Source organism: Anopheles aquasalis, chromosome 3, assembly GCF_943734665.1.
Source record: "Anopheles aquasalis chromosome 3, idAnoAquaMG_Q_19, whole genome shotgun sequence".
In the NCBI taxonomy this organism is placed as follows: domain Eukaryota; kingdom Metazoa; phylum Arthropoda; class Insecta; order Diptera; family Culicidae; genus Anopheles; species Anopheles aquasalis.
This window is the reverse complement of record NC_064878.1, coordinates 44,834,064-44,846,563: the sequence shown is the minus strand read 5'-3', so window position 1 is coordinate 44,846,563 and position 12,500 is coordinate 44,834,064. Positions and strand designations below refer to the sequence as shown.

General features: G+C 48.5%; 1 protein-coding gene across 1 annotated transcript in view; it reads left to right on the top strand.

The window, feature by feature from the left end:
* LOC126577283 (uncharacterized) overlaps positions 1-12,500 on the top strand; it is a 44,773-nt gene that overhangs the window by 32,060 nt on the left and 213 nt on the right. The window contains exons 6-7 of the mRNA XM_050238786.1: positions 1,292-1,467; positions 12,246-12,500. The exon at positions 12,246-12,500 is cut by the window's right edge and continues 213 nt beyond it. Of these exons, the coding sequence (XP_050094743.1) occupies positions 1,292-1,467; positions 12,246-12,500 (431 nt within the window). The remainder of the gene's footprint in view (positions 1-1,291; positions 1,468-12,245) is intronic.

The following is a 12,500-nucleotide window of genomic DNA, read 5'->3' as shown; positions in this document are numbered from 1 at the left end:
GCATTCAAGAACGGTTTTTGAATCTTCTCTAGTTTCATCGAATTATTAGTTCACAAAAATGATCTAATGAGGCTATAGAGCAGTCCCCCAATTGGTGCTTTTTTTATTTATCTATACAAAAACGCTCTTTTTCACTATCACTTCAACCCTCAAGCATCTCGTGATGTGCTTGTGCAGCCATTTCGCAGTACTCAGCTCACAGTGGCCAAGTGTCCTCCTCCATGGCCCAGGGCAATCCGTCGTTTCACTTTTTGGGAGCCTTTTTGGCTCGGAAAGCAAATAAAGATGGTTTATTGGGCCGTTCGTAAGATGATTTATGTTGTTTAAGGCCCGATCACAAGCCGCCCGCTCCGATGGTCATCTGATGCGAAGGCACAGAAACTCGTGCACACGCCTCGGTGCGTTCGTTCGAACGAAGACGAGACGAATGGGAGCCGTAACGGTATGGCCGGCTGGACGATTACAACTCCATTAAAATAAATTTATCTGCATCATAAATTCCACCACGCCACAACCACTGGCGTGGCGTTTCCCGGGGTTTTTCGGGTGGGAAAAAAAAAACATTTTGTTTCAATTTGTTGATAACGTCCTTCGCCGGTTGACCGGTTGGTCCATTTTTCTCTAGCCGCTTGCTAACGGGTTTTCTAACCGTGGCGCCATTAAATCTTAAAGAAGATGGCGGTGAAAGCTTCCTAAATCCTCACACATACCTTTGCCACACGCTTGAAAACGAAGTTAATCCCCAGTGCTTCTACCTTCACCACCACCTGCTGTTTGTCGTCAGCAACATATGCTACAGAGACTGAGAGAGAGAGAGGGGGAGAGTGTGTGCGAGTTTGAGGGAGAAGACTAAAGGGCTGAAAAGGGAAAGGTGGGGAGACACGGAGCGAGACGCCGGTTAAATGGTTGGCTGGTTGGTTGGTTACGATTTATGAGCGCGTATCAAATTTCAATCTCTTCCACTTCATTTATTATGCTCAGCAAAGCGAGGGGACACGAGATGCTGACAGCACGCGAACACTGACGCCAGGGAGACCAGGGAGCATAAAGTGAAGTAACGACGACGACGACGAAGAAGAAGCAAGAGGAAGCAGTAGGCAACAAGGCATCCACCGAACTAAAAAAAAAACACGGATGAAAAGAACGAATTTTCAGCATTCTATTCCAGCGCTAATGTTGTGCTTTCGCGTTCCACTGTCCTGGCACACAAGGTTTTATGATTTTTGCTCTTCTCTCACCTCTCTCTCTCTCTCTCTCTCTCTCTCTCTCTCTCTCTCTCTTCTTCTCTCAGGTACCACGAGGACCGGATGGTGAACTACGACCAGGACGACGGAGTGTCCGTGTCGAGCGGCAAGCTCACCTCCAGCATCCTGACGGTCCGGAATGCGACCGCCCGGCACGGTGGCAACTACACCTGCGCACCGGCCAACGCCCGTCAGTCCAGCGTCTACGTGCACGTGCTGAAAGGTAGGTTCCCATCAGCTGATGCTCCGGAGAAGGATTGTGTTTGCATAAGCGTCCACACTCCACTCCACGGTGGTCGGTTTTTTTTTGCTGTACTCCCTCGTCTGTTTCGTTCCTAATCGTGGCCACGGTCTTCGGTGGCGACGGCGATGCATTTTTCAACCATTCAGCCATGATGCCCACATACACGCTGGTGTCTCCGAGCCACTGGTGCAAAGTGATCTGCAGTGCTCATGGCGATAGCGGCGCCGAATCTCCAACCCAACCGGACACGAAATAGCAACACGAAACGAGAGCGCTCTGGCCTCGGGGCGCCCGAAAGGTTGTTTTTTTTTTGGGCGGCAGGTGTCGGGAGAAGAAAATTCATAAATTTCTCCGCCACTCGGCCTTTGGCCAAAGAAGGAGATTCGGAAGGGTTTGCAGCGTAGCAGGCGGGGACCACCACTGCAATGCATCATTATCGGACACTTTGTGAAATATGAGAGCGGTGCAATAACATATGTTCACCCCTTTTTTTTCTCGACTAGCTCGACGCTCACTCGCGGATGTGGTAGCGGCGCGCAGTCCTGGAGAAAAAGATTGATGAAGGTGTGTTGGTGGTAGTGGCCAAGCACAAACAGGAAAAAGAGAACGCTTTTCCGGGGACAGGGTTGCCACGATCTTGGGCACCAGGAAACTTCGGCTGGCCGGTTGAAAGTTTTTTGTTGGCGAAAAAAAGAAACGAACCGTGAGAGTGAGATCGAAAGAGAGAAACGGTTCAAAATATGAGCCTAACATATGGGACACACATGCACATATCACAGCCGATGGTGCTCGTGGTTTTTGTTTACTATTTTCCATGTTTTATAAGCTTTGGAAGGCAATTTCGCTCCTTCTTGGAACTGCCACCGTTGGCCATGTGGTGGCGGAGGTGAGATAAATATACCATTTTCTTGCTCACAGACACATACACAGGCACAAGCACACTCACTCTCATACGCGCAATGTAAAAGGCTGCAAGGCTGATGATGTGGTCTGCAAAACCATGCCAAGGCTGCTTTTGGGGGGAAAATTTAATTTCCTTCCAGCCTAGCATCTCGCTGGGTGGCTGGAGTTACGGAAAGTGAAAAGTTTCGGAGTCCGGGAAACCGCCCGTGCCTGTCACGAGGAAAATTGTGAGCAAGGGAAATGGTCCTGGGGTCCGTGCATCGAAAAGGCTTACCAAAGGATACCAGGGCTCTTTCTCTTTTTAGGGCCTTAGTTGGTGGTGGTTGTAGGTTAATGATACTTCCGCCGTATTCGATTGGAGAAAATTGGAAAACATGATTTGTATGTCGCCAGTACATCGCATGCCATTTTCCCCAACGCAGAACAAGCGTCACTTTAGATGAGCAGAAACCGGAACTATTTGCAAAACTGTCCCGCTCGAGGTCCTTCGTGGAATGTAACAACCATTCAAGCTCAAAATAAAGTTCAATTGCCACGAATCAAGGAAGGTACGCAGAACGCCGTATAATTGGTTGCCGTAAACTGCGCTGGAATCCGATATGGCACTCCCAGATATCGCGATCGCGAAACATCCGCGAGCTGTTCATCAGAAGGTGGCGTGTGGCGCAAAAACAAATGGAATTTCCAAAATTTCCATCTCACGGAAGCGAAAGGCAATAACTTTCGGGCATACTGTCGGTGCGCTCGCCGGTTCCTGGGAGGGCTGGCTTGCTGGCTGGCTGGCTGGCTGGCTGGGGTGGAGGGCCTAGAGACTGGTGGCTCCTAGCCCTCGTGCTCGTTTGCCGGTGCACGCCGGGCGTTGAAGTGAGTTCGGAGAGTTATTTTACACCGTCCATTGGCTGTGCGCTGTGCGGCCCGATGTCGGTCGATGCCCTAACTCTTATTTTATGATTCGTTTTGTTATTTCCTGTCGCCACATACGCGCGCGCATACATTATGGCCGTTCTCGTTCGGTTGCAGGATTGGAGTTTTTTGGGTGACGGCCAAATCCGGTGCCCTGCTGCAGGGGATTCAACTTTCCCCGGCGTTTCTCGACTGGGTGGAATGTGGCGGTTTCACACCCGCATTAGAATGTTGTGGGGAGGATCATACACCCCCCTCCCCCTCCAATGTACGTATGTGTTTCCTCGTGGTGGTTGAGTAGCGGAAATGCAAGGAAATGAATTTTCATTAATGCATTTATCATCATTTCGCTGGAATGCCGTACGCCGTGTGAGTAGGAGCTGGGCCAGTAATGGCAACGGCTTTCGGTAGATAAATGGTTTTTTTACGCTTTTCTAAAAATGAGGAAGGGGAAAGTAGCTGATGGACTGGTGGCCGTAGGACGTTGGCCTAGATAAATATTAGGAAACCGAAACTCTGACGATGGGCTCTTCATTCAATATTTGCTGATATCCTGGGATTCTATCTAGGCAGAGCACGGTCCACAGAACGAATGGAGTCGGATAGCGTACCGTTTATGCAATGGCACATCATATCATATACTAAATCATATTTGCACGTTGGTTGGTTTTTCGATGAGAGAAGCGATGAGTAGATATCATTTGCGATGAAGTTTGGCAAGTACTTTCGAATTTCACTAGAGCTGTAGAAACACAATGATTTAAAAACAGAAATGTTCATCGCAAAAATCCCCAGAAATTCCAAAATGAAAACACCGTTCGAGCAGCCTGATTTGGCTTCCAAGAATTGCAACTACATGCTACTGATTACATGTGGCCTAAAGGCAGCTGCCGTTTGCCGCATGGCTGTTTAGCGTATCCCTTTTGAACTTCCAACAATCCATCGTTAACGTTGCTGGTCGTGGTTTTATTCGGCAGTCATGTTCCAAGAATTACATACCAAGCGCCGCATTCATTTTTCTTCCACGGAGACATGGCAGTCCTTTTGATGCCTAGCGAGTAACAGACCACGCATGCAATGATGAATTGACAAAACCTAGATTTCGTGATGTGGGTTGTCAATACCCGTGGTATCAATGGCAGAACAGGTTTTATGAAGCATACGCCTCATGGTATGTATTCGTTCAGCAATAGGAGTACTGTTTGGAAATGTCAGAGCAGTTCAAAGGCCTTCAGAATGCTTTTTCTAGGTATCCATGATACATTAAGTTCCAGCGCTGAGAAGAGGAAATATAAAGCTACACTAAGGATCGTGGACGCCAGTCTTTAGTTATGTTTACGGAAATTATTCAACAAACAATTGTAGATATTTGTAATGTTGATATTGATGTTAAATATGATTATTTTTTATGTATTAATGTTTATATATCTTACTAGTATTACCATCTTCTTCGTTTTTATAGCTTGTCCTACAGCTTTAAGATTGACAAAAAAATACAGCTACGTTTGCTGAGTTAAAAAATGGCCATTATAAATTTACTTTAAGAAAGTTTACTGCCAGTAGAAACATATCCATTAAAGAGCACACGAGTTGACGCCCCTAACGTAGTTTGCCCTGAACGTGCACCACAAAATTTGTTAACCCCTCCTCTCTCGATGGGCTTCCGAGAAGAACCGCCAATGCAGCTGCACCCAAACGGTTGAAAACTCAAAAGCGAAATAGTTTACCCTTTCTGCAACGACCTCTCACATCACATTCACCCCGATCGAAAGATTGGAATGCAAATTTGTGGATGAGGTTCAGGATTCAGGAGGAGGAGCCGAGAGAGAAGTAAAAAAAACACATCATAAAACAGCCAGCTTCAAAGTGGCCTGGCTGACATTTTGCAAACCGCAGCCTTCATAAACTCCCGGCCTGACATCGTTGCTCAATTTTCGAGCGCTTTGATCCAACTCTCGCTCCCATCGGGGCTCTGGGCAAGTTACTTACGGCCAAACCTTCTTTACCTGAAGCAGCAGCAGCAGCAAGGGCTAACCACACAGAAGAGCACCGCACCATCCGTCAAGAAAAGACGAGCTTTCTACCCACACACCCAGGCACACACACTTTTGCATACCTCATCCTTAATGTGCGCTTCATCGAGCCAAGCAATGGAGCGTCCGTTCCGATGTAAACGGCACAGTGCAATGGCCGCTGTCGGGTATGAAGGGACGAAAGGACTTCTGCCAGGCGACGTGGTGCGCTCGTACGATGGCAGATGATTTATTTTATGAAAACCATTTCGCCATTTTGGAAAAGTGTCATCAGCAGCCGGAGGCAGGACGGCACCGGCACCGAATTCAGGTCGTCGGTCCACCGCGGTGCCGGTACCCTCGATGTCGTTGATCTGCAGCAGCAGCAGCAGCAGAATGATGAGTGATGCAGAAACTGCATTAAGCATTCATAATGGGCCGATGCGACGGAGCAACCAATGCTTTTCCCGGGATATTTTTTGTTGCGCTTGCGAATGAATGATCCCCCTCACAGGGACAGGGAACCGTTAGTGGGCCATGATTCAATAAAACGAGAATGAGCCACAGTGAAGATGAGGGAAAAAAACGATTTTCGCCTCGTTTCGGACAGTTCCGGATGGACGGTAGCGTCCGGAATGGTCGCGTAGCGTTCGGTTTGTCAGTTCTTTCCATGTGGTTGACCATTGATGGCATCAGACAGTACGCTGTCGTTCAGGACTTTTGCATTTCTATTTTTTCAAACCCCATGTGCTCCCTTAGAATCGTAACTAAGGCAACACTGAAATGAAATGGATGTTGGGACCCAGCGACATGTTTTGCAACGATCCGGTAGGACAACGCTTCGTGTAACTGTCTCCACACATCTAAACATGCCATCTGCCATCATTGTTTTCCTTTAAACATTCTGCACGAGCGATTCTCGGGAAAAACCATGGCGCACCATGGCGGCTATTGTGTTGTGCCTTTCCGTTGTTTATGTATGTACCAGCGATCGCATGACGCGTAACATTAATCCTGCTTAATGTAAACCGTTGTAAAGCTGGCCGTATGGCAAAATGGCGAAAATGCGTCATAGATCTTTGCCTAGACAGCACACCATTAGCAGAGCGCCACCAACACCTATGGTTCCCGTTCGGGGAGTGCGCCTTAGAATGTACGTGCGAATCACCTAACCGACCTGAGCCGTGTGTCCCCGGGTCGCTCTGGTGTCTAATGTTTATGTCATGACACCATCTCACGAGCACAAACCGGTTTCTAACCGGCTCATTCGAGCCGGATAACTAGCTGCGTAATGGTGGCGCTGGGTGGACAAAAAGGTTGTTTAAAAATGGCGCCAGGAGCTGGCCAGCCTTGAACAGTCCACCATTATTTCCGAAGAATAAGTTTTATCGCCGGAAACAAACACCACTCCGCGGAGGAGGGTGGTTGCAATGCAATAAATTGGAGTGCCACGGGGCAACAAAATCGCCAACCAACTTGTGTGCCACGGACGTGTCCGGTCAAGCGTGGTGGCCGTGCTGGAGCGGGTTGCGCGATTCCAGTAACCGTCGTTTTTTGTCCCGGTCGCGGTAAGCTAGAAGAAAGATCGCGGATCAGTTTTAAAGTAAAAAAATAAAAATAAAAGAAGGCCAACCAATGCCTGTAACTGCGACCAAAGTCACGTCGAAAAGACGTGAAGCGGATCTGGTCGCCGGTGTTCGGATATGGTGGTGGGGGGCACTCGAGCGGGCACGTAACCTGCATTCCCGGGTAGTTCAGGGTTTGCAGGCCTCCCCCCCCACCCCCCCCCCCCCGCAACCGGAAGTTATCTTTTGGGCTGCAAAATTTGCCGGACGTGCTTGGGAAAACTATTGTGTAACATCCACACTCACCAACACACGCGGGAACTGGACTGAAAACGTGCTGGTCGCGAGAACGCACAAGATGATCTTGACGGCCTTTGCGTCCTCTTGGTAGCTCATAATTTATGGAAAGTTTAGCGTCCGAAAGTTTGAAAGCCTCGCGTCCTCCCTCGCAAGCACACATACAAGCACACATACAAAGGAGTTGGAGTTATTTTACGATTCCATTCCACCAAAAACCGGAACCATTGGATTCTACTTTTCTCTCTCTCTCTCTCTCTCTCTCTCTCTCTCTCTCACTCTCTCTCTCTCTATCTTCCTCTCTGCGGGGTTTCTGCTGTCAGTTACTCGGCGCATCGGCGCAAACCAACAACTCGATTTGGCTCGTCATTCGGAACCGCAACCTCCCACACACCCACAGGAAAGCTCTTCTTCTCCTGGTATGTGTGTGGACCGGGAGGATAGTTTTGTCATAATTGATTTACTTTCTCACCGCCGCTTGCCAGGAAGTTGGCCAAGTTTATTTAATTACTTCCGAGTCCTCCGCCCCTGCGAAGGCCGTGGTGGATGGAATTTCAGTTTTTCACCCCTTGGCCCATTCGCATTTTCCGTGCGCACCCTGCATGTGTTCACGCTGAACGAATTCAAAAATAGTGTTGCCCACAAAATGGACGCCCAGCTACACCGTCTACTGTGATGCTTTGGACAGTGAAACCCGGAATTTGCCCACGGGGGCTGTGAATGTGAAGCAAACTTTTCCGAGGAACAGGCACCTACCCCCTCGGTGCCTCTTAAAAGCAGCGCATGTGAGGCAACGCAATCGTGCACATAAATGGTACGCGATTTAGAGAGAGAGCGAGGGTGAAATGTAATAAAAAAAGAAACTACGATACTAACGTGGCGCGAGTGCCAGTGGGCAAAATGTTATGGTGGAGAAAACTTTTTTCTCTGCGTTCAATGTGCTCGTATCTTGCTGAGGAAGAAGCTCGGGATCATCGCACCGTGATAAGTACCAGTAGCAAGCAAAGCAAAAGAATGTTTCCGAAAAGGGTCCCGTGGGACTTACTTGGGCGACCGCTAGGCATTCCAGTGCTCTCCCCCAGATCGTTCTGCTCGTAGATCATGCTGCAGGGAAGTATCTATTTTCCGGTATCTTGTTCGTTTTTTAAGGACACAGGGGACACCGTGAGCATGTGTGATTCCTGTAGTTAAATGCCACGCGCAAGAGACGAAGCGATGCGTCTTCGAAACGCGGTAGTGGGCTGGTGGTTGAGGAGCGGTTTCCTGAGACACTATTGCGGTTGCGTATCATCGCGCACTTTCTCGAACAAACACTCACGGCTCGTTATTACTCTGTCATACATTCCCTCTGGGGATGGATTAAATTGCTTTTTATTCGCTTTCGTCGCCAGTGACGCTGCGCTGAGGTTGTCCCGTTACTAGCAAAAGGGGAACGAATGGTTGACCTGGGCCTGGGTCCAAGTGTGTTGTTCCTTCGGGTTGAACCTCCATAAGTTGAACCTTTTTATGTAAATGTTTCACCACCGGGAAGAACGCTACGCTACGCACAAACCAACCAACCAACCAAACAGTCAGCTAGGTTATTACTTCAGCCCTACGCTAAAAAAAACCCAGGAACATCCCAACACAAGATACACCTTTCGCCTTTTGGTCACATTCGGTCAACTTATGGTTCCCCGCGGTGTGCGAAACAACGATGGGGAAAGGGGAAGAGGTGGTTGGATAAGGGGATACCGAGTCACCAGCTTTACCTTCGTCAATATTCGCTACCATCGCCACAAAAAGGGTTGGCCAGTTTATGGCCATACACCGAGCGGGTGGAAAAGCAAAAGCAGACGAAAAAAAAATGGAAATTTGAAGAACCCTTCTTTGCTCAACCCCAAAAACCCTAACATCCACCCGGAAAACGACAGGTCAACACCTTGCCAAATCTTTTGCGAGCAATATTATGCCGTGTATGTGCGCTGGCATTTGCTTGCGCAAGTATGTGTTCCTCGGGAGGGGAGGATAAAGAAGGGTAGGTATTTCTTCATTTTGGCGATGACATGTTTACAGCACGGACGCACCTTACCCACCCCCCACATGGCCTATACCTGATAGAAATCGAGAAAAACAAAACAAAAATCAATCAAAGCTAACTTCGGGGGGGTTGATTTGTGGAGGGAGATGGTTTACTACTTCCGTTGTTAATGTACTGATGTTGCGTCGGGTGTTATCGTCGGTCGGTCTCTGGTTTTGCTGACCTTCGACTGGCCAACCAATGTCGCAAAGTTGTGACCGATCGACACACAAACATTGACGCCACGCCAAAGAAATCAATCTTCATCAGCATGAGATCAGCGGCCGGGTTCAGCGAATGGCCCGTACACAGGGGTGACTGGTTGTAGCGGTTAGCCAAACGGTGTTTCACACCTTTGCTGACCACCTCGGATGTCGCCCGAGGTCACAGCCCCATGGATTTGCCCCCGGCTCCCGCCCTCCGATGCTTTGACAGAAAAGCGGAAAAGCGGAAAAGCCGAAAAAGGTGGACCGGAAACAACCAGCCAGCCGGCGGCAACACGAGAAGGAGTGGCCGTAAAAAGGTAAACAATCGTCTCCGGAAGGTCCACTGGGCTGGTTGATGAATGTACCGAAAAACCGAACGGGAGACCTTTCGACAGGACACACCCGTTGTATGTGTTTGGGTGGTTGCGGTGTTGGGAGTAGTGGGTTTGTATTTTTTTCTCCACTTTTTTCCTCTACCACTCTCTCACCCACTCTTTGTTGGCATACCTTTCTCGAATGATGAATGATGAAGTGAAGGTTCGAGAAACGTACATTAAGCCCCACTCCACCGCTTGGGTGGTGGCACGGGAGGCAAGGTCGGTTGATTCGATTGTTTTCCGCTGAAAAGTGTGAAAAGCTTATCTTGCGGTGCGTCATTCGCCTTTCGTGGCTGCACCGACCACAAAACCGGGGGCCTTTTTTTTTTGTTGGGCGTGAGAAGGGACATTTCTAAAGACCTTCTTTGTGTTGCAAAAGCAACCGCGTAGGCCTTCCCCCCACCTCGGTTTTGGGTCCGCCTATTCGTGGATTCGAAGGATTAATGAAGGCCATTATTTGGCGCACATTAACAGCCGTGCTTTTGTGTCACAATCAGCTGCCACTGTTGGTGTTAAAATAACGACAACGAACCATCATCTTTCATCGGTCGGTTCGCTCATACTCAGGTGACATTTGCTTTGTTCCAATGTTCCAACAACGATGTGACAAAGGTGTGTTGTTTACCCCCCCCCCCCCCCCAATTTTCACCAACAGACATCGAATATTTGAAGCATGCACGGTAAAAGCATAGCGCATGTAACATAATCGAAAAAAAACTGCAAAAAACAAACGCTCAGTAAGGTTAATCAACATAAGGGACTGATGGAAACTTTGTTTTTAAAATCTTCAACGAGCCAGTAGTGTTAATGAGACATCTGTTTTGAACGGCTTTCGATTGTAAGAAACAGTTTTACTATTGACATACGATCGCAAAAATAAACAAAGTATTTTTTTTCATTAATTATTGATACACTGTTTCTGCCCCAGAAACGCTGTTCAGATAAACGTCATGTAATATCATTAGTGAGAATACTCTGTATATTGCTTTAAGAACCATGAGACTCCTTCCAGGAATTGTATACCATTGAAGTTCAGTACGGCCATTCCCACAATCTGTTCTCCGGAAATTAATCAAAAACCTTCCAATCTTCATTGGATTTGTTCCCCAAATCCAGGCGAAATAAAGCATTAAGTAATTCCTGTTACTGAGATCATGACAGAATCTGCTTTCAGTTAACGTTGATCTGCCTTATGGGTTCCTAACTACACATTCTCTTTCGCTTCTTGGACATTTCGTCGTTTCGGAGAATAATTTCCTAGCGCATGGTTTTTAAGAATCAATTCGGGTAATCTTTTGTCCTTGGATGCTGTAGCATTCGGGATTCGTGACGGGATTCCGGGTGTCGCCATTCCTGACACTGTGTTAGTTTGTGTATCTAGCTCGTTGGATCTTTCATTTACTTCGTATTTTATTTTATTTGATGAAGGTTGGAATTCTCAATATCGTGTCTTAGTACGGTTCTTTCGACGAAAAGGGGGAAAGATACTAAACATCACTCATCAAAATGATCAGTCTAGTTTTCCCTTTTTAATTTATAAACTAGCCGCGTGTATTTTTTGAGATCGGGTCCAGCTCAAAGTACACAACCGCAGCTGCATCTATCTTGTTTTTTTTTTCAATATTAGTTCCAAGAGAAAACACGAAAACCTAATCAACAAATGAAAACGGCGGCCATAAGAACAAGCGCTCGTAGAGCATCGCCTTCCAGTAATACTGTCCCACCAGCGAGTCCCACCAGCAAAGCATTCCACCACATCCGATACGCAGCTCCAAAGAGCATTTGTGGCCGCTAGTCAGCGCTCCGTACCCAAACCGTACTCACTGCGCACTGGTGCACTCGTTTCACTATTTACCATCGAAGCGCATGAAGTCACCGGTGGGTTCAGGGTTTCAGCTTCACTTTTTTTCGGCCACACATCGGAGGGATTTCGCGGAAACCACAGCACATTTGCTGCTCGACCAAAGCCGGATCACCGGAAGGCCGATTTTGGGGCCGCACCCGAGCATCGTCTGGAGCGGCCAGCATCGCTCACTCTGCGTTGTGTTTTCATCGTCATCACACTAAATCACCGCCACCAAACGCGGATGATGGCGCTTGGTGGTTGCGTTGACGAAACGGGCCACCCACCGCCATCGCTATCATCATCATCATCACCATCATCAGCTGCATGATCATTTGATGGGATTGTGGTGGCGGTGCCATTGCTTCACGCTGCAATGCGCGATTCGCGGAACGGAACGGAACAGAACGAAACGAAGGCATTAGACCACCAGACAGGCACCGCACCGCTCAGTAAACCCCGAAATCTCGCTGGCTCGCATCGCTGACCAGATAAAGCTCCAAAAAGCCGACAACCAACGGATGCTGCAACGCATATAATGCTACGAATGTCTCACTCTCTCTCTCTCTGTCTGTCTCTCTGTATTTTTCAGGCGAAAAACCGGAAGCGATGCAGGTGCCGCACAAAAATCCAACGGCCAGCTCCGGTGCCCGAGCGGCCCTCCTGGCCAGTGACCGGTGGACCACATCCGGTATCGGGGCAGCAGTCGTGCTGAGCTGCCTGTGCAGCATCGTCGTCGTGTGCAGTGAACAGCTGCCAGCTGGTCTGCTTCTGCTAACACTGCTCCGGAACGCGGTGACAAGCAGTGCAACCGTTGGGACCCCTTCCGGACCCTTGGCCCTCGGCT